At 41.1% G+C, this 22,014-nt stretch overlaps 1 protein-coding gene across 2 annotated transcripts; it reads left to right on the forward strand.

The window, feature by feature from the left end:
* The first annotated feature begins 2,054 nt into the window (after positions 1–2,054).
* faxc (failed axon connections homolog) lies at positions 2,055–21,014 on the forward strand. Of its 2 annotated transcripts, XM_004077690.4 has the most exons (7): positions 2,059–2,640; positions 2,803–2,924; positions 6,146–6,281; positions 7,693–7,889; positions 12,920–13,137; positions 16,755–16,871; positions 18,089–21,014. In XM_004077690.4, the coding sequence occupies exons 2-7, from the start codon at positions 2,818–2,820 to the stop codon at positions 18,403–18,405; spliced, it is 1,092 nt and encodes a 363-aa protein (XP_004077738.2). In that variant the 5' UTR covers positions 2,059–2,640; positions 2,803–2,817; the 3' UTR covers positions 18,406–21,014. The 2 variants fall into 2 exon arrangements, with proteins under 2 accessions (XP_023820181.1, XP_004077738.2); XM_023964413.1 differs by having other exon boundaries at positions 2,055–2,924.
* The last annotated feature ends 1,000 nt before the right edge of the window (positions 21,015–22,014 follow it).

Raw genomic sequence — 22,014 nt, forward strand, 5'->3', positions numbered from 1 at the left:
TGCTTTTAAAAGTGATAAAGAGATAGTGGGAATGGGACCTTGAATACCCTCCTGGGATGTTGGGGGCTTGTCGGGGTGGGGTGACTCCCTCAATAGAGACAAAAGGGCAGCTTCGTCAGTGAGTTTTTTTTTTTTATAGCTTCACCTCGGATGTGGCATTGCAATGTCTTCAAAATAAAAGACTGAAGCAGCAACAGCAAAATGTGTTTTTTTGTGGTAGGTCAGTCTGCCTGTTCAGTGTTGTATCATATATGATCATTTATATAAAAAACAGTTTAATTTATTATCAGAGAATTCTGACTTTTATCTAAAGTATGATAGGTTGCTACGGGAAGAGATGGGATATTTTAAATTTAAAAAAAAAATATGAATCAATGACTGGCTCTGAGCCTTTTCTTGCTTAAACCCAGCATGGATTTTTATTTATTCTGTAATGCATTTTGGTTGCATTGGGAAAACAGTTGGTGGAAATAAGAGCAATGAAAGTCAGAAGCAGCAGGACAGGACATGAATGGTGGAAAAAAAAGCAAAGCGGATTAGGTTTATCTGCGCTTTTCCAGACCCTCAAGGCGCTTACAAGGTGTCCATTAATAATTCACTCCTTATACTTGGTGATGACAGAGGCGTGGCTGCCAGTGTGCGCCTATGGTCCCTCTGACCATCACCGGGGCATTCATGCACATTCACACACCGGTGGAGCAACACCGGAGGCTGCAGGGACGGTGAGGTGTCTTGCTCAAGGACAAATGGCAGTTGACTGGGGGCAGCGGGGATCAAACCGCTGACCCTTTGATCATTGGAGGACCTGCTCAACCGCAGCCACTGCCACCCAATATGGCTACAGTCCTTCACAAATACACAACTTCCACTGTGTGTACTTTGTGAAAAGGTATTTCAAATGAGGCAACGAAGCCCTTAAAGAACACAAACTAAACATTTGTCTGGTGAGAGCATCAAGAGTTTAGCTTCCCCTTTCAGAAATCAGGGGGATCATAACCACAGCAGAAGAGAATATTGCCTTATTATTGACATATCCGCCATCTGTCTGATGATGGAGAGGCTGAGGAGTATCTCTCATGAAACGTCACTATATTATTAGAAGTGCAATCAACGCATATCTTTCACTGACTAAAAACATCAGTCCTCAGCTCCACAAGTCTCTAAATTTTGTAGTTAAGTCTTATAACAAAATTGAAGCCCATATGCTAAATGACCACAAGCAACTTTTGAGGTGAAAAGGAGGAAACGTTTAAGCGCGTGCTGCTGCACACTGTTGTGTTGACTTTCCAGAGGCTTTCTCTTATCTTCATTAACTCTTTAATATAGTGGATAGAGTTTCTAGGCAACAAAGACTTTTATCTCAACAATCACTTGCTTTTTTTTTTTACCTTGTTAACTTTATTGAGAATATGAAACACAGAACATTGTGTGACCCTGAATCAATACAAAACCACTACAATGGTTTCCTTGCCAAGATGCTTCCTCTCGCAAAGGCTGAGAAAAGGCTCTTATTTTGTTTGCTGTATTATTATTTTTACAATCACTCTATTATTACTATGGATTATTTAAATCAAAATTGTTTAAAAAAAATTTTTAAGGAACTAATCTCTTTTTACAATTCTTTGTCTCTACCTGCTTTCAGGTGTCAAGTACACTGACTGACAATGAGCTGCTGTGTTACACACAGCACTTAAGGATGATCAGAGCTGACACGGAGATCCGTTTTAGGGATCTTCAGAATCTGGAAGTGCCTGACTGGATTTTAGAACCTTTTAAGGTAGATGTTTTTGAGAAGGAAACTGTAATCCAGGAACATCTTATTGATTTCCAACTGATGAGGAGGCACAAAAAGGCTTTGCACATCTGGCTGGGATGTAATGTACAGTAGGCTTTGCATGGCCAGCATTTGTTTTGCACCATTGTTCCTCATTATAGAAGGGCCAACTGTTTGCTTCAAGGACACCCAGACCTAAAAAGACAAACTTAAATTCAATTTTTTTATTTAGTGCAAAAATTAAACAAAGCATAAAGGAGCTCCAACATCTCCAGATGTTGTGGGTAAAGCAGAATAGCAAAAAACTGTAGTGGCAAAATGATTAAAAATATAAGATTTTCCATTTACCTTTGATAACGCAAATATGAATACCTTGTTCTGGAAACACTAAAGTAATTTTCTTATTATTCCTAAAATAGATGCAAAAGTTGAAGTTTCAAAAACAGTCAATAAATTGTTAAAGTGGCTAAAGTGATTAGCTTAAATAAGTGATTTAAAGCATTGACACAACAAGAGCAATAATAAAAATAAGCAGGCACGGTAAATTTAATGTTGATTTATCAAATGCAAACTGAAATGCATTTGATCTGCAGCCCAACTTTTATTTTGGAATGCTTAGCCGGAAGTCACGATGTTGCGGCTCGGTATTTGTTGACAATGTTTTCCTGAAGCTGCAGCAGCAGGCGCAGCTGAGTGCTGAGCTTCATCCCGAAGAGGAAGAGGCAGTATGTTAACTCCCTCCACTTTTCTGGGGGAACTGCCCTGAGCCTCCGCCTCCGCCTCCGCCATCATGCCGTAGAGAGTCTACCGGCGGTTCGGATGCAGCTGTGGGCGGACCGCAGGAAGGAGGACGCGGGGCGGTGGTGGTGAGACTGAGCGCGGGTGGAAGGATGCACTGGGCGGCTGGCTTCGCCTCCTCCCGGCCGTGTGTGGTGGAGCTGGGGCGGAATCACAGCCTGCCGCTCGGGCTGTGCGGCTCCGAGCAGCAGCAATCTTTGTATGGATACATCATCGCCTTTCCTCTGCAGGACTACGGAGGCATCATGTCGCTTCTGGGCTCGGACTCCTGGTGGAAGAAGACCCTGTACATCACAGGGGGAGCCCTGCTGGCCGCCGCAGCCTACCTCCTGCACGAGCTGCTCGCTATCAGGTACAAGCAGCACGTCATAATGGGTTTTCCGTTTCTAATCGCATCCTCTGGCAACTGTCTCCACAAACGTGAGGCGGAGTGAGGAGGAGGAGGCCGCTCCTTCACAGATCTCGCGGGGATTGTTGTGGTTTCAGTCCTTGTTTTGCTCCTTCCAAGGACACGACGGGGCTGTCACGCGCGCGCCCGGGAACCATGTCTTGTGCCAGACTCTCCAGGAGCGCGTGCGTTGCTCCTTCCATCTAAAACAACGTACGCGCTCCTGCTCGGACGGCTCGGAGGGGGGGGGGGGGGGGGGGGGGGGGGGCAGGATCGCTTGCTCTAGCTGTCCTTCCATCCAAAGTAAGGGGATACATGAAATGATGAAGCCAGTTGAGGAGAAGCGATTAAGAGGGGCTATTATTGTGTGATCAAAAAAACGCCTCCCTGTCATTTAGAAGGATTATTGCACATCCTGTTACGGTGGCCCCATACAGTACAACCCCCACCCCACCCCCACCCCCACACAGCTGCGTAACCTTGCTGAATCACGTGCAGGCTGCTGATGCTGCCAGCATCATCTGCACGCGGTGTGTTGTAGGCAGATACCTGAGACTGCAGCGGAAATAAACACACGATGCTCTGGGAAGGACTTGTATTGACATTTGGGAATTTTGTTTAATTTGTCATTCACACTAGAAAGGATCAGCAAAGAGCTCAGTAGACTTTACCCCCCAGCATCAGTCTCTTGGCAGGCTATGGAGAGATTTGGAGTGGTTTCAGCACCACGTGAGAGTGGACAGCGACATAAAGTATCATGATGGTTTCAGCCTGTAAGCTTATTGATGAGTTCATACACAGCAGCAAAGAAATTCAACCATAAATATGAAAAGTAGGGTATTAATTAAAAATAGACTTTCAAATCCTACAAGTCAATATTTATTTAGAAAACTGATAACCTAACTAAAGTTTAAACTGGGAAATGTTACACTTCTATTCATTTAAATAGATCTTTTTTAATTGAAATTGATTTTTTTCAGGTCTCAAAATAGTTGGTAAAGGGGCTTTAGATAATTTTAACATAAAAACATTTAAAAAAAAGATTTGGCTAGAAAATCACTTACAATTATTTGAATTTATTGAGATCAAGTCTGTAGAAAATACCAAGGAATATCTTTCAATAGCACTCGCTAAAAAGAAAAATAGAAGCTCTCCACTTAGTCAAAGGCATAAAAAGGTTTTGAACTAAAAAAAACAATGTTACTTACTCAGACTGAAAGTCTTTGGAAATCAACACATCCACATCAAGATTACATTGTTAAAAGAATTACAGAAATAGGAGAAATCTCTGCGAGCCCAGGACAAGCCCAAATATTTTTGTATTTATGTGGCATCACTCATAGGAAGGCCAAACAATGGTGCAATATGATCAATCAGCTGTATCATCTACATATGCTAGTCCTAGAAACATAGTCCTTACCTCTACAAGTAAACAGGTCGGCTCCAACAAGCCAGATATCTGAACCAGCAAAAACGTCATTTGGATTCCAAATATCCCTCTTGCTTTTGTTCTGTTTTCACGTTCTTTTTAATAACAGGGAAGTTAATTATCACGTTTTCTCAAACCACAGCTAAGTATAAGCAACTTCACAATTTAGAATAAAGTAGAAGTAATTTCAGTCATCCCAATTATTATAAGAAAAATATAATGTAATGTAATGTAATATAATACAATACGATATAATAGAATATATTATTATATAGCATAAAGTGGAGCCGGTTTAGCTCGTGCTGGTTTGCGGCGCCTTCCGTCCGTGAAACCAGGGTTCGACTCCGGGCTGCTCCATGTTCCCTTCTCTACCTCTGTGCCGGTCCCAAGCCCAGTTTGAGAAGGTTGCGTCAGGAAGGGCATCCGGTGTAAAACATTGCCAAGTTTACCATGCGACTTGTTCGCTGTGGCGACCCCTGATGGGAGAAGCCGAGAGAGAGAGAAAGAAGAAGATTATGTAGCATAATGTAATGTAGTGTAATACAATATAGTATAATCGAATAGTGTTCTCTGCTATAGTAATGGCCAGTGCAGTACTTAACAAGATAAATGTCTAAACTAAAGCCGCAGAAATTTAGAAAAAAAATAAGTGCTGGATGATTGTATTGCACTGTTGAAAAGTTCTAATGATTTAATGTCTGATGTAAACATCCTGCTTTTTCAATTCCATTAACAAAACCAACAAGTTTTGCTTTTTCAATTATTGTGCGTTCCTTTTCCATCATCACAGACTTTTTATTTGCACTGAGCTCAATCAGGACAACAAAATCTGTACAAACCAACAGAAACAATGACCAAACATGTCACTTCACCTTTGATTTAGTTTGGTTTCCAGAACTCTGTCGGCCAGTCTTGATGTAACAATAACCTGCATGTGAGGAACAGGTACAGTATGTTCCCCAGAGAAAGGTTTTTCAGACACTAAAAACAGAACCACAGATTCCTTTTTTTCTTTTCAGACCGTTTGTGATCACTACAGACAACCTACTGACCTTGGAGACAAACAGGGCATCTGATGGCTCTCAGGTTGATTGGTTTACAGCTTAATCTTTTTTTCTTTTCAGGAAACATCCCTGCTGCTTCCTTTAAGTTTCATTCACCGTCTTTATCAAAAAGTCAACTACTAATTTCCAGTCCCTCTTCAAGTTTCTCAGTAGAGTCTAGATCTGAACTGGTCTGAGCATTTTGAACACTTTCACCCACCTGGAATTGGGAATTTTGGATTATTTTAGTCTCATAATGAAAAATGAAAGCCTTATGATGGAAAAAAGTGGGTTGTGTGTTTGAATGGACTTTTATCTTACATGTTTGACCTAAAAACAAATGTTTTTTAGGGGTGCAGAGTTTAGATTTATTCAGCTTTCACATTTATCTCATTTAAATTTCTGTATATTATTCCTTTTTGAGGCCGCTGTTGATGTTTTGGACTTCAGCAAACATTTCATTCTCTTTTGCTTCAAATATTTCTCTTCTCCTCTCATCACAGCTCTTGGTGACTCTACAGGTTTTGCGTTCTACAGGAATGCGTTGCATCATTCAAATTAAATTTTAGTAGTTTTGTCAGTGTCCTAAAGTATATCTTCTGACATGCTGGTTCAAGAACAAGAAGCAGCACGCTCGTTTGGCTCATGAACTGCAGCTGAAACCTTTGGCGCGTTTTTTAAGGATGCGCTTTTCTCCCTGTTTGTCCATGTAGGAAGGAGCAGGAGCTGGACTCTAAAGACGCCATTATCCTCCATCAGTTCTCCAGACCAAAGAATGGCGTTCCTAGCCTCTCGCCCTTCTGCCTGAAAATAGAGACATACCTGCGCATGGCGGATCTGCCTTATCAGGTAGCTCCAGAATACAGGATGTCAACTAATTAACATTGTGACATTTTCCAACTTTCTTTGGTAGTTTCTAAAGTTAATGAATGATGAAAAAATTGAACTTGAAGTTTGTTCACACTTGGACATATTTTTTAGTGAAATTCAGGAGTTAAGGTTGTGAGGCTTTGTGTTCACTCACAAAGCTCCTCCAGAGATAATCTATTTTGGAAATGTGCACTTGGCGGCAGTTTGAAGCACGACAAGAGATTAAAACAGGAAACAATCAAAAAAAAGATTATTTCATAAAGGTTTAACGGCTGTTTCCAACATGCTCGCCTCAGTAGGACTCACCACATTCTCTATGAGAGACCTTCTTCGATGCAAACAGTGTTTTTTACATGTTCATGGCATTTTTCTCATAATGCAGGACATTTATAAAGAAAATTAAGCTCAAATTTGCATTTCAGAGTATTTCTTCATTTAAATCGTTGTGAATCAGGAGCAGATGAAAAAACTATGGTGTAAATAGCTTATAGGTGTGATGTAGAAAATTCACTGGGCGGGCTACAGTCTCCCTGCTCCGCCCCATTCTGATGCATCTGTTGGTAGACAAATAGATCCATGTACGTCTGTGTTTTCTTAGTCGTAGCTGGAATCTGGATCAGAAATGTACGGTTGGATAGCTCTGATATTGCTCACCATTTTTGTCGCACCGCCAATGCTAGGTTGGGGGTAGGAGGGACTGTAAGCTAGCAGGAGAGCGTGGAAAACAGATGGATGACCAGAAGTAGGGGTGGGCTTAATCCATGCGAAGGGTGCTGCCCAAAACTCTGAGGTGAATTTCTAACAAACTACTGCTGCTCTGCATAAACTATGTCCTGAGAGGGTTTTGAATTTTGGCTAAAAACGGCATAATCATAATTAAAACAATTTCAGAATAGATCAAGGATGATTAAACTGGGACTTTAGACATTGTTTTGGATCTTGTGAAAAAAGTGCAAACTCCACACAGGAAGTTCTTATCTAGGATCTGAACCAGCAGCCTTCTTGCTGTGAAGCACCGGCAGCTATAAATGAAAAAATGAAAATAAACACACAAAATGTTGACTATGAAATCCAATGCCCTGATTTTAACTGTTTGTACTCTGCAGCATTTAGAGTTAGGAGACATTTCCAAGAATGACAGACAAATTTGATCTTAGAAAAAGATCTTAAATACATTTAAGACTCAAATAAAAACTATGTTTATTTATTTACATAAATAAAAATGATGTTTGGCTTTTAACCCCAATTATCCAAGGCAACAGTAGATAAGCAGTAGTTGTAAACACTAACCTTAAGCGGTTCATTTGCTCCTCACTGTCCAACACAAAGTTTTAAATAAGAGGACCCCGTAAGGTCTGCATTTTTTGACGTTTGCTGTTTTCCTCCGCAGAACTACTTCGACGGGAGGCTGTCACCACAGGGAAAGATGCCGTGGATCGAGTACAACCACCAGCAGGTGTCCGGCTCCGAGTTCATAGTGGATTTTCTGGAGGAGAAGCTGGGGGTCAACCTGAACAAGAACCTAACCCCCCAGGAGAGAGCCGTGTCCAGAGCCGTCACGAAAATGGTGGAGGAGCATTTGTACTGGTGAGGGGATGAGGCATGATGAGGCTCGAAAAATCAAATTGTTATTTTGAAAGCATTGACATTGTAACCTTTAAGAAACAAGGAACAAACCCCATGTGGTTATGTCAGCCTTTTTGTTATCAATATTGGTTCATTAAGCATTTGTTTGTTTGGCTTTCCTCTCCCGTATATCAGCAATATAATGTCAAAACTGCAGGGTTGAAATTTACAGAGCGAGTTGGAGAGATGGAAAAGTGACAGAAAGCAGAGACAGATCAGCTTCCTTGGTTTGAAATGGCATAATGTGCGTTTGGCCGTTTGCATGGATACCATCCTAACTTAAGCGCGACAGACACATGCCTGCCTCCAGCCTGAGCGGACACTGTCCATGCCCTCTGTGCAGCTCTCCCTCTATCGTGTCTGCAGTGAGTCACTCCAGCCCCCCTGGGACACGCTGCTTCTTCTGTTGCTTCCACCGCTGCCAGGAAATTGTTATCACCACACACTCTCCATGTTTTCCATTACCTAAAAAGCTCTGTCTTTCTCCTGCCATCACACACTCCGTCCTCACCACAGCTGCTCCAGATCGGCCTCCGTTTATTAAGCCAGGGTTCACTTTGAACAATCAGAGGTTTTAGAGATTCTAGTAAAGGAAAACATTCATTTTTAAAATGTGCAAAGTTTGTCTTGAACAGGGAATTTCACTCCAAAGGTCATCCATGTGACCCACATTCTTCCTCTTGCCGTCTCTCCTTCCTCTGCTGCTCCGCCCTGCCATGTTCAGAACCACATATAGACTTATTGACTGAATAATTTATGTCCACGAAGGGCAGTGTGGCAACATGCTGCTCTTGTTGTGGTTCGATACAGATGAGCGGCGCCACTTAGCCACCCTGGTGGTTCTAAGAAGGAAATGCAGGAGGCTGACCTTTAAAAACTTTGTATCTGAACAATGTGTCAGATTAAAAAAGTATTCATTTTGAAAGTATATTATTTAAAAAATAATAAATGTCTTCTGAAGATTCAGTCATCTTTATTTTTACTAAGCAGTCTTTCTGTTCAGTGTGGATCAGATGTCTTTAAATGATTTTTTTCTATTCCATTGAACATGAACTAAACGCTGTTTTAACCCATCAGAATCCAGATCCATTCCCCTTAAAATGATCATTATGTGGGATATACCACAGACCAAGTGGACCATAGAAAACCTTTCTGATGCTCTTATGGTACGCTAATGTCACCGTGGGTTCTTAAGGGTTAAAGGTAAAAAAAAAATGCAGATGAAAACATTAGCTTGATCATTGATTCTCCCTGAGCAAAATACCTTCAGCAAGCAGACAATTGGTTTCTAACATACCAGGTTATGTAGTTTATCATTATTTGTAAAACACTTGAGGAGCAAGAATGGAGATCAGCACAGCTGTCTGTCAATGTGACATCATGAATGTTTTGATGTGGTTGTGGAAGATCTTCCAAAAATGTTGCAGAAGAGCCTAGAAGAGGTTCCCACTCAGCACTCAGACACTAAGCTCCTGTCTTTGCACATAAATGTTGCTTTTTTGTAGAGATTTTTGGTGTCAAGTGTTAAAAAATGCATCAATTTGCTTCGATAGAGTGCGTTAATTAATTTGCTGCTTTATGATAAGAACGTTTCAGAAAATATGTTAAATATAGATTTATGATGGACAGAGTTCTTTTTTTAAGGTGGACTTCAGCTTTACTAAGCTGCATGTGTTAACAGGCTGACTTTGAAATAGAAAAATACTGTGATCTGCTTTAAATCAGCAGAACATTTCTTCATTCCCTTCCTCCTTCTGACCTGTTGACTTGTCAAGTGTTAACACTTTGCTTTTTCTCTGTGTCCCTGTAAAACATGTCTGTGCCTGTTAAACAGTCACACCTGGGAACAAAGGGGAGGCCGTTATGGGATCATGCAGTCATGACAGAGCAGTGGAAACAAACTTTGTCCAGATCAGGGGTTTCAACTGAAGGTCTTCGGCTGAGCAGTGAGGAAGACTGCAGAGGATGATGACACTTCTGTCAGGTCGGGGAGAAGGTCATGCTGCTGTGTCCTGCAGCAGCAACCAGCAAAGCTCAGATTTTTTTCATTGAGAGCATGGGAGCATGTTTAGCTGCTTTTGCTTTTGAAGATAATTTTAATGTTTTTTTGGAGAAAAACAAACACGTCTGCAAATAAAAAACAGACCCCTGAGCTCTGAAGCAAATGTAATAAGAACATAATAATACCTTTACTATTCATCTGTGTCTGTGTGTGTGTGTAGTGGAGGTGGTGGGTGTGGATGACTGCTAAGCCATTTACTGGAAAAAAAAAGAGACTCCAAATAGTGCTTTAATTCTTACCAGTAGTTTCTTCTTATTATATGAATTTCATGAGTTTACAGGTATTTGAGAGCAAGGTTCTCTTATACTATCCGTTTAAAAGCAGGCAGTAAGGTCCGTGTGTGTGTGTGGGAGTAAATTTTTAGGCAGACTGATCACTGTTACTGATGGTAACAGTGATCAGTCTGCCTAAAAATTTAAATTTTTTACTGATGGTAACAGTGGTAGAGACAGCCGTGCACTTTATTGATCAGGAGGAGGTTGACGTTAACAGATCCAGAGCTGTGCTGTTAGGAAAATTCAGAGGTTTGAATCTGTCATTAAACATGTGTTTTTTTTTACACAATTCCACATCAAACTTCTTAGATTAAGGAAAAAACAGATGCTTTTTCTGCTTTTTTTCCCCCCTGGTTTTAAACATCTTTTTAATGAGATTACAGAGGATTTCACTGAGGGTGTGATAAAAAGCAGTGATATGGTAAGTGGAGCATGTGGAGGATAAGTGGTGATAAGCTGGTGTCTAAAAGGCAAAGCAGCTTTATTTGAATATGAATTTGAATAATAATAAGACTTCATACACAAGGTAATTCAAATTCAAAGTGCTTTAGAAAAAAGGCAATTAAAAAGCCTGCAGAGAGTAAAATCAAATTTTCTTTGAAATAAGAATGAAAAAGAAACGAGAGCTGAAACAGACTTTCAGCGGTTGTAGTATGAATAGAACCGTTTTGAATTCAATTCAATTCAATTTGACTTATATAGCCCAAAATCACAACAACAGTCGTCTCAATGGGGCTTTGTACCGGTAATTGTAAAGTGAACATGAAATCATAAGGATGATGAATACACAGAATTCAATAGGAACATTCTAAACTGAACTAAACAAACTAAACTAAACTGGGCATCCCTGACCTTAGACCCCCCTTTGCGGTAAGAAAAAACTCCTAAAAAGTTGGATTCTGGAAAAAAGAAGAAACCTCAGGGGTGTCCACATGAAGGAGGGATCCCTCCCCCAGGACTGAGAGGCGACGTACCAGAACTCTTAGCGAGAATTAATTTATCTAAATCTACAGCCACATGTTTAAATAGTCCAGCAGATGAACTTCCTCCAGATGAAGTCAGGGGACGCTTGGGGGCGCGAGACGAGCTAGCGACAGGATCCACAGCCAGGTCTAGGAGCAGTAGTAGAGACTAGCCAGAGAAGAGGTACACGGTCAGATACCGGAGCACAGATTAGCCAGGGGTGAGGACCATTAGGACCACATTAAACATTGTCACATTGATTGTCACAAGAAGATTGAGATCCTGCTCCACTTAAGTCCTGACTCTGGGCACCTTCAGAAGGTCTGTCCCAGAGTTTCTTTGGGTTTCAGGTGGTTCTTGTAGGACCAACATGTCAGAGATATACTCTGGCACCAAGCCATCGCGACCTTCACACTAGCAGAATACTTTGAAGGTCTTTTCTCTGTGCTACAGGGAGTCCTCCTGGTTTTAGTCAGGACCCGAGCAGCGGCATCCTGGAGGAACTGCAGCCGCATCACTGCACGACTGTTAAAATAATCAAACCTGCTGGAGATGAATTCATGATTAAAGTCAGTAATAAGTTAGTGTAGCATTAATTCCTTCAACGTTTTAAGAAAGCTGCTAAAATTATAGATTTAATGAAAAGGTTTACCAAAACAAACGAGCATCTGAGGAGTCTGACAGCAGCAGATTGAAGTCACAAGGAAACATTTTCTTGCCTCTATTAGCTTTAAACTGGAGTCTTTACCCCTGAAGAGAGACACTAATTATCTCATTTTTATTTTTGATATTGTTGTTTGGTAGGCCTTGTATTGCATATTGTACAACTTCATAAATAACGTTTTCTCTTGAGTCAAATCATGATTCTACCTGCTCTGCTAAATCAAGTAGACTCACTTTGTTTTTTTGTTTTATTTAATTTTGTTTATTATTATATTTTGTTATTTGGTTTCTTTATCTCTCGGATCTGATGAGTGATGCCTTGAAAGTTGTTGCACAATCTGCACTGATATCACAACAGCTCTAGTAGCACTTTGAGAATCACATTTTTGGTTTGGAAATGCTTTGTTTTTAAATCTCTAACATGTTTTTATTAAAACAGGAAATGTAAAGAAGGAATGTTGTTTTGCAGTTTTTTTGTATTACAGTTTAAATATTGTATGTAAATGCAATAGGGACGCATTTCATGTTTTTGCTGCTTTTTTGCGCTTGATTCGTTTAGAAGATGGGGCTGCTGTGTGACTCAAAAGATTTTAAATTTGTTGTTAAACTGATAGCTGGATCTCAAGTTGGACATAAAATGTTATAAGAAAAATTTGAGTTTGTAACAAACTTCCGTTTAAACCTCACATTAGTATTGCACAAAAATTGGGAGGAAGTCCAGCAGAATTTTGTTGGTTTAGTCGATCAGTGAAGTCAGTCTGTTTTGAGAAAAGATTTGTTTCATTGAACTAGTTTCAAGATGTTTTGGAAACTTTTTTTCTCCAATAATTTCCTACATGTAGAAGGAAACTGTTTCAGGATTTAAGATTGCTGCTGAATGAGGACTTCCAGTGGATTTGTGCAGCATATTCTGAGAGATTGTCCATTCATTTACATCAAAATAGTCAGATTATTTATTAACCAAGAAGTAGACATTTTTAAAAGTGGTCAGTTTTTAATCAGACCAACTACATTTTGTCTTCTTCCAGGACAATAGCCTACTGCCAGTGGGTGGACAACCTGGAGGAGACCCAGAAGCTGCTGTCCATGAGCGGGCCTCTGAGCGACACACTGAAGTGGCTGCTGAGCCACCTGAACTGCAGCATGGTGCGCAGAGAGATGTATGGCCACGGCATTGGACGCTTCTCCAAGGAGGAGGTCTACAGGCTTATGGAGAAGGACCTGAGGACACTGGCCACACTGCTGGGTATGAGAAAGCTCCCACACCTGCAATCTTACTCCACACCTGTGTTTACCATAGCAAAATCTAATTTTTTCCAATTCTTTAAATGAGAGCATCAGAATTGAGTTAAAATACCCTAAAGTCAAACACTGCTGATTTTGGACAAAATGAAAAATTAAACACAAAAATTGTATTTTACCTGTATCATCTATAAATTTATCCCAGTTTTTCGCAAAAATATTTCCAAATCCCAGAGAACATTGCTTAGTTAGTCAAATGATACAATTACAATTACAGATGCTTGAATTGATATAGTGTGTTCATGTATTGTACATGTTTCAGTTAAAGAACCACTCCTATAAAAAACTGTTTTTGGTGTTTTTAACATGTTCTTGTAGCATCTTTCTGATAATGGAGGACAATGACATTCACTGAGCACCTTGTCTTGTACACCTGTCTAGCGGCTCGTCACTGCTAATTTCTAATCAGCCAATCACATGGCAGCAACTCAATGCATTGAAGAATGTAGACATGGTCTCTAGAGTCTAAACCAGTGGGGGTCAATTTTGGTGAAAAAAAAAATTGGATAAATAGAAAAAGTTGTTTTTTACAACTTTAATGGCCAAGTTTCATTTGTACAATTAACCAGGCCCTCCAGATGTTTTCCCAGTTGAGGTTGGAGGTTGCTGTCCAGATCTTCAACTCCTCTAGTAATTGTGTCATTTGACAGACTTAATTATTCAAACTTTTTCTTTTGTTCTGGACAAACAATGTCAGCTACTTTTTTTTTACGAACTCCCCGTGACTTTAGGGTTTGCTACGCCGGACCATTTCCAAAGCCACAACGTAGCTCGCTTCTCTCACAGCTTCACTGGATTTAGCCATTTTTGTAAACATTATCTGCTGTGCAGCATAGCCTCGTTGTAGTTGCTGGAGCTTATTGTTGCGCTCCTCGCCGGTAAATTTGCTATAGTTTTTATGATTTGTAACATAGTGACGATTTATATTGGATTCTTTGAGCTTTGCATTGACCTGCTGGCAAATCAGGCACAAGACTTTATTCTGCCCATGAGGTACGACAAAGTAAGCATTTGTCCACTTAGCTTGAAATCTCTTTTTCTCCTCACCAACACAACATTTTTCCTCAAAGGAACCTGCTCTGGTTCTCTCTCCGACTCGGGTTCTGATTAATTTTCTACTTCTGTTGTCACGGTCCTTCCTTTCACAGAGGCAGTAACATAGAAAATGTTGTCTACCCTCTTGTGGTGAAATTAATACGCTGTACCATTAACACCCAAGTGTAATGACCTTTTTTTTCCTGCAGATGTCACCAGAAACCACGAAACAATATTTTTCCAATTAATCTACAGCTGGTTTAATAACCATCAATTAGGATTTATTGAGGGCCACAAAAAATCTTCCCGCGGGCCGCCATTGACCCCCGGGCTGCACTTTGGGAATCCTTGGTCTAGATGTTCTGCTGCAGTTCAAACTGAGAATTAGAATGAGGAAGAATGGTGATTGAAGTGACTTTGAACGTGGCATGGTTGTTGGTGACAGACAGGCTGGTCTGAGGATTTCAGAAACTGCTGATCTACTGGGATTTTCACCCACAACCATCTCTAGGGTTTACAGAGAATGGTCTGAAAAAGAGAAATAATCCGGTGATTGGCAGCTCTGTGGGCGGAAATGCCTTGTTGATGCCAGAGGTCAGAGGACAATGACCAGACTGGTTCCAGCTGATAGAAAGACATCAGGAACTCAAAGAACCACTGGTTCCATCCAAGGTCTGCAGAAGAGCATCTCTGAACCCACAACACGTCCAACCTGGAAACAGATGGACTACAGCAGCAGAAGACCACACCGAGTGCCACTCCTGTCAGCTAAGAACAGGAAACTGAGGCTACAATTCACACAGACTCACCAAAACTGGACAATAGAAGGCTTGACTTGGTTACGGCTGCCACAGTCAGATGGTAGGGTCAGAATTAGGCATCAACAACATGAAAGCATGGATCCATCCTACCTTGTATCAACTGTTCAGGCTGGTGGTGATGGTGTCATTGTGTGTGGGAAATTTTCTTGGCACATTTTTAGTAGCAGTTGAGTAGATTACAACGCCACAGCCCGAACCACGGGTTGGCTGCGGTGCTGCGGTAGGGCGGTCGACCTCTGACTAGAAGGTTGCAGTGAGGAAGAATCCTGACTTGCCCGCCCATATATTGAAGTGTCCTTGTCCTGAACCCCACCTTGCCTTTGGTGGAAGGTGGTGCCAGCGTTCAGCAGCAGAACTGCAATCCGTGTTTGAATGTGTGTGTGTATGGGACTGTGACTGTAAAGCGCTTTGGGACTTCGAGGAAGGTAGAAAAGTGCTGTGCAAGTCAACACCATTTACCTGAATATTTTTGCTGACCATGTCCATCCCTTTATGACCACAGTAAACCATCTTCTGATGGCTACTTCCAGCAGGATAAGGCTCCATGTCATCAAGCCGGAATCATCTCAGACTGGTTTCTTCAACATGACAATGAGTTCTCTGGACTCAAATTGCCTCCACAGTCACCAGATCTCAACCCAATAGAGAACCTTTGGGATGTGATGGAACGGGAAATTGGCATCATGGATGTACAGCCGACAAATCTGCTGCAACAGTGTGATGCTGTCATGTCAATATGGACCAAACGCTCTGAGGAATGTTTCCTGAACCTTGTTGAATCAATGCCACCAAGGATTAAGGGAGTTCTATAGGCAAGAGTGGGACCAACCCGGTACTAGTAAGGTTTACTGAAAAAAGTGGTCGTTGAATATTAGGAAAAATAAGTTAAAAATGGCATTTCTGAGTATTTCTTAAATTGAATCGTTGTGAATCAGGAGCAGATGCTGTTTGAAAAAGGTCTTATTTATTATGTAGAAAATACGCTGGGAGGGCCACAAGCTCTGATGCACTCACTAGCTGACAAATACATCCATGAACATCTTCATTTTCCTCGTCTGTGCTGGAATCTGGATCTAAACTGTAAAACTGGTTGGCTCCAATATTGCTCGCCATTTTTGTTGCACCGCTAATGTTAGGTTGGGGTTGTACACAGAAAGTGCTCAGTTGTCGGTGAAGGGAAAGGGATTACGCTGCACCAACAGTCCTTCCCACAACTAGAGGTGGATTTCTAATGCTTTGCAGAAACTATATCCTAGAAAATTACACATTGATTTTGGCTGAAAACGGCATAATCATAATTATAGGACCACTTGGATCGTTTTTACAATAGATCAAAAATCATCGGAAGGAGGGGGGGGGACTTTAAAAGAATAGGAATTCAAAGTTTCTCTTTAAAATTAAAGATTTGCAAACTGTTGGATGAATTTTATTTGATGACAAATCCTCTCCTCAACTTTATCCTGTCACTCTATCTTACACACAAATGTACAAAGTGTCAGTGAAGGCAGCAACTGAATGTTTTGCTGCTGGTAAAATGTTTTTAAGACGACAAAGCCAGTCATTTAACATAAAAATTATTATTTTTTTATGTTTAGTTGCTGTAAAAATGTAAGTGTAAACATTTCCGTGGACTTCTTTAAATGAACTCTCTTCTGCAGTAACTGGTGTCTCTGCGTCAATATTTTGTGTTCTGTCTTTTCTAAAGGGGACAAGAAATATTTTATGGGCTCCAAGATTTCCACATTGGATGCTACGGTGTTTGGACATCTGGCTCAGGCCATGTGGACCCTGCCTGGGACCCCACCGGAGCAACTCATCAAAGGTCAGCCTTTGTTGGGGACCAGAAGTATTTCTCTTCACGTTTTTGAATAAGGATCAACAGTAAAAATCAAAGGTCTGTGCTGATGTTTGTGGCGTGAGACACGAACTGCTGTCTGCAGCTGTGCAACCAGCTTACTATGTTATACAGCACTTACTGACATTCATGAAAGTAATAACAGCAGTGTTGCAATGGACTAGTAAATTTGTCCAGGATGTGCCCCACCTTTGCCCCAACTGTAGCTGGGATAGGCTCCAGCAACCCTGTGACCCTGATAGGGATAAAGCAAGTTCAGAAGATGGATGGACAGCAGCAGAAAGTTCTTATCAGATGTTAGAATGGAAGTCAAAAGAGCAGGAACTCAAACTCTTTGCTGAATTTCTTTTCTATTTGGCCAGGTTGAAGGACTTCTGTGTTATGGCATATATTACTGTTTAATTAAACACTCATTTCAATTCACAAATTCAAGCAATAAACCTCTTAAAAAAACAAAAACAGGAATGATGTTGGAAAAGCTGTGCTGTATATAAATACTCAAAAAAGTAAACCTCTCCAAAAAAATATCTTTTAAAATAAATTGCAGAATGCTGAACAGTTTCAACCTTCCAAAAGTGTTACAAGGTTATCCTTAAAATGCCACATAAGCTAAATAAACCAAATAGAGTTGAAGACAATCAAATTAACAAAAAGAAAAAACTAAAGGGAATCTGATGGCTGATGTCCTCACAAACAAAATCGTTTGAGTTCAAAACACTTTGAGGAAAGTCTTAATTGCTGTCATCTGTTTTCAACCATGTGCACATTCAGTAAAAGCACATTTATAATCCAAAATCTACGTGCTTATTTGTCCCAATATTTATATGCTCCAAAGCTAAATATTAGATGAGATTATAAAGAAATGTGCAAAATTTGCACTGAAAAGTTTCACACTGAATAAGATTTTATATATTTTTTATTTTATCCACTAGATGGCAGTAATGTTCTTCAACATTGTTGTAATGTCGCAGCTGCTTCATCACAATTGAATGAACATTTTTATTTTATAGAAAGAATTTTAAAAATTCTAATAGCAAAATATATATTTTGAATTCTGATGAATAATTCATGTTGAATGGCTTTTGTGTTGAAGACACCCTACCAAAAAATGACTGAGGAATAGAGTGCTGAGCTCCTTATCTGTATGTTTCAGCTGAGGTCTGGTGTAACTGGTTCATCCGCAGGAGAGCTGATCAATCTGGCCATGTTCTGTGAGCGGATGCGGAGGAGGTTCTGGCCCGAGTGGTTCGTGGAGGTGGAGGACATGTACTACGATGGAGAAAGCGAGAGCAGCAGCAGCACTCCCGCTGGTCTGCTGGACTTCGGCCTCTTCTCCAGGACTGACACGCTGGACGACAGTGATGGCAGCAGCCACTCAGGGGGACACTCGCACACAGCCACCCCTGACTCCGACCATTCCCTCTTTGACTCAGACATGGGCACAGGGTCTGAAAATGACATTCCGCTAAAAGAGGAGTCTATGCCGGATCTGGAGGTTTGACTGAACAACAGGAGGGTCAACAGTCTTCTGTGTAGTTCCACAGAATCTGGGTGGAAAATCATCTGGAGAAACTATTGCAGCGTCTTCACCCGGCACTTTGCAAGTCCCTGGGTTTTTGTATGCAGAGGATGCAAACAGAACCTCATCCTGCTGCACATGCTGCTGTGTGGCTTGTCCCCTCCTGTACCGTCAGAACTGCCCCCGGCGCAGTTCCTCTTTGCCTTATTTGTCCCGTCTTCAGATCAGAAGTAGCTGTGGAAGGTGAACGCAAAGTAAATGTCTGATCTTGTGAGGAAAACGTATCGAAGAAGAGAGAGTGTTGCAGGGAAAACAGGTGGCACTTCGCTTGTGATGAAATGATGCAACTAATCGCCACTCTGCCAGTGTCACTGCAACGCAAACACCCGTTCAAACAGGTGGAGGTTGATCACGTGGCATAAAAGGAACAGCTGTCGTGTCTCTGCTGTTTACCATCCGTGCGCTGAATAGCAAACACAGACAACACTGAGCGCCAGATCGTGTCTCACATGGATCGTCATGTCATTTCTTAATGCTGCTTTTGTGGGAGGAAATTGTATCCTAAATGGGAAACGTCTCCATCAGACTTCAACAAAACTTCACACGCAGGGCCGTCGACTAGCGATGAGGGAAAATGAGCAGATTTGTGCCTGTTTCATTACAGCCATTACTTTTGTTTCTTTCCTGCAAGTAACTTTGCTTGCACCAAATCTATTGAGATTTAATTATACCAGCACCTTCTTCTGTTATTGAGGTGTAGTTCTTTATTTTTTACCACAAGGTAGTGTTGGCAATCATCTTGTTTTCTCCATTCTGTCAAAAATATCTATTCTTGCAGGAAGACCTGCATAGTTTAGTAGTCATGTGACCTGTCATTAGGTATGTTGGTGTCATGTGAGCGTGCATGCATACTTGTGTACCCAAACTGAGCGCAGCATTAAACCAGCCTTAGTGCTCAGATTTTTATTTTTTTCTTAAAGTGGTAAAACCACCCTACAGTGATTTTTGTTGTAATATGATTTATTAGTGCCATGTATTTATTAATTTGACTTTCTGTGTCAAATATGTTTCTTTGTTCATATTTGTTTTCTAATTGCTCTCAAAGAGAGAATATGTTTTGCACTAGTGGAAATTTATTTTCACCTTTTTTCAGGGTGAGGAGTCTGCTGTGGAGCCACAGAACAGGCCAAATGAGAGACGACTACAGATGTACAGCAGGACATGAAGTGTATTCTTAAAGATAAAGCCTGTGAGAGCACTGCGCAGCTTACATGGATGGTTAGTTGAATGTTATGGGTTGGAATGCTCGTCATGGTGGCAGGCGATACAAAGGTCTTTGCAGACTGAGTCGGGGATGCGTGTAAAATTCTTGAGTCGAAACACAAACTGTCCCATTTTGCTAGTGGTGCTCAGAATGGAAATGTGATGGTTGGAACAAATATAGTACATGCAAGATAAATAAAATGTACAGAATTTTCAGGGGCAGGTCATGCTTATTCCCAATATCTAATTACTTAATTTATTCATTTTGGAGCACTGAAAAACAAAACATTGGATTAGATGATTCTCAGTGCTAGAATGATGTGAGTGTCACATGCAAAAAAGGAGCTAAAAAGTTGGACAAACTCTGGATTTGAGTTTCCTTTTCCAAACATAATGCATTTTTATCCTTTTGTGCATCCTTAGAGATCACACTTTTAATTTTATTTGGTATATTTTACCTGGATTAAGATTAGCAAATAAAAGAAGGATCTATAAATCAACTAACAGCCCTTTTTTTTTTGCTTATACCAACCTTTTCACCAATTTTTATGAAAAGCAACCCTAAGCAGTGTTAAAAATACTAAAATTTAATAAACAGTTGCCACAGTTGAGCAGTTGCAGCATATTTTGGCCTCTTTTCTTGTAGTTTGTTTTCTTTTTATACAGATATTTGCTGAGAAAGCCGGTCTGTTCACAAATAATTAAAGTAGTACAGACCAGTTTAGCAATGATTTGAGGAACTGAATTACAGTAAAACCACAACATTTCTTCCAGGAGAAGCTATATTCATGATTAAGTTTAAACAGAGGCCGAATGTTGTTTACAGCAGCAACATGTGCTGGTGGTGTAATTTTTCCTTATACTGCTTGGGTAACTGCAGTTTTCAACATAACAAAATTATAAACAAGGAAACCAAAAGTCAAATCCATTTTTGATGTACTTAGATGACCAAAAACGAAGCGTCTGCTGAGATGGAACTTTAGTTTTTTATGTTGGCGCATTTCAAAGACGCTGAATGAAGCCCGAGTACATGAGTCTGGTTTGGATCCAGCAGTAACAGCTATAACAGAACATGTTCTTCCGTGTGTTTTGCGATCTCACGCTGGTCCAACCCGCCGCAACCTGACTGACTTGCTTGTCAGTCATCGTATCTAGAAGCACCACAGCTAGACTGCTTTAAAAAAAAGCCATAGTATAATGAGATGTTTCTGGAACTTTGCAAATAGTGGGGTGTAAATATACAGACTGACAGACCCGAATATATGAAGTTTAAAAAGTGGAGTGACTTGAAAGTTTCAATAAAGAACATCATTGACAGTTTTGAACAAGTGGTCCTCATGAGTTTGATGCTTTTCATGGGTTGATGATGCTGCAGAGCCCAGAATTCATTCAGATGCCAGACAGCAAGCTGCAGGAGGAGGGACGGGAGGTGGAGGAGGGAGGTGGAAGGGGATTATTTGGGAGGAAATATGAAGATAAAATAACAGGGCAGCAGAGGGGAAGTGGGAAAAGAAGAGGAGCAGGTGGTACAGAGCAGAGGAGTGGTGTACAGGCTGGGGATGGGGAGCTACCACCAAACAGGAGAAGAGAGGAAATGGGAATGAAAGGCACCGAAGTTGCAGAGGAGAGGAGAAAAGCAAAGGGGACTAGGGGATGCTGGGATAGGGGGCTTGAGGAGAAACAAGGGCCATGGTTCAGGAACCAGACTCCCGGGGGACGGAGCAGGTGCAGGCTGCAAGCTAGGCCTTTGGGCCTGAAGGGGCTGCCAGAGCTTAAAACAATCTGCACTGCTTCTTTTTTTAATTTGGTTGTGTGAGTTGCCCACCCTCCTCTCTTGACTGTCTCTCATTCTCTCCGTGCTTAGCAGATCAGTGATCCACAAAGAGGGGTAAACACACACAGAGCAGAATTAAAATCAGAACTCCCCTGGCACGGCAAAACAAATTAGAGCAAACAAATTACAGAGAGTCAACACTCGAGCAGTGGAGCATCTGTGGCTCTCTGGACTGCAGGAGCCGGTGGCTGCTTCCGGCTCCATCAAGCTCCAGCGCACAGTCACAACAGACTTTGTCAGTCTCACAGCAAAGTGTTCCTGCACATCACTCTGTCAAGGTTTAGAAAACTCCTTTTGGAGCCACTGCAAACGATTTTTAAGAGACCTGATTATGAGGTGGGGATCTTCCTCGGTGCTTTCTCTGATCGCACTTCCCGCACATCTGTGGGATGTGGGCAAGTGTGGCACATTCAGTACACCACATATGAAATGATTAGTAATTCCAATTAAGGGATTTTCTTTTTTTAATCTATGATTGCTTTGTTTATTCATGT

Source organism: Oryzias latipes, chromosome 16 (assembly GCF_002234675.1).
Source record: "Oryzias latipes chromosome 16, ASM223467v1".
NCBI lineage: Eukaryota > Metazoa > Chordata > Actinopteri > Beloniformes > Adrianichthyidae > Oryzias > Oryzias latipes.

Excerpts from the sequence above, each read along its gene's own strand:
- faxc (XM_023964413.1), top strand. The coding sequence starts at position 2,665 with ATGCACTGGGCGGCTGGCTTCGCCTCCTCCCGGCCGTGTGTGGTGGAG. Across the intron at positions 7,890-12,919 it reads GTGGAGGAGCATTTGTACTG|GACAATAGCCTACTGCCAGT; the intron begins GTGAGGGGATGA and ends GTCTTCTTCCAG. Across the intron at positions 16,872-18,088 it reads ACCGGAGCAACTCATCAAAG|GAGAGCTGATCAATCTGGCC; the intron begins GTCAGCCTTTGT and ends GTTCATCCGCAG.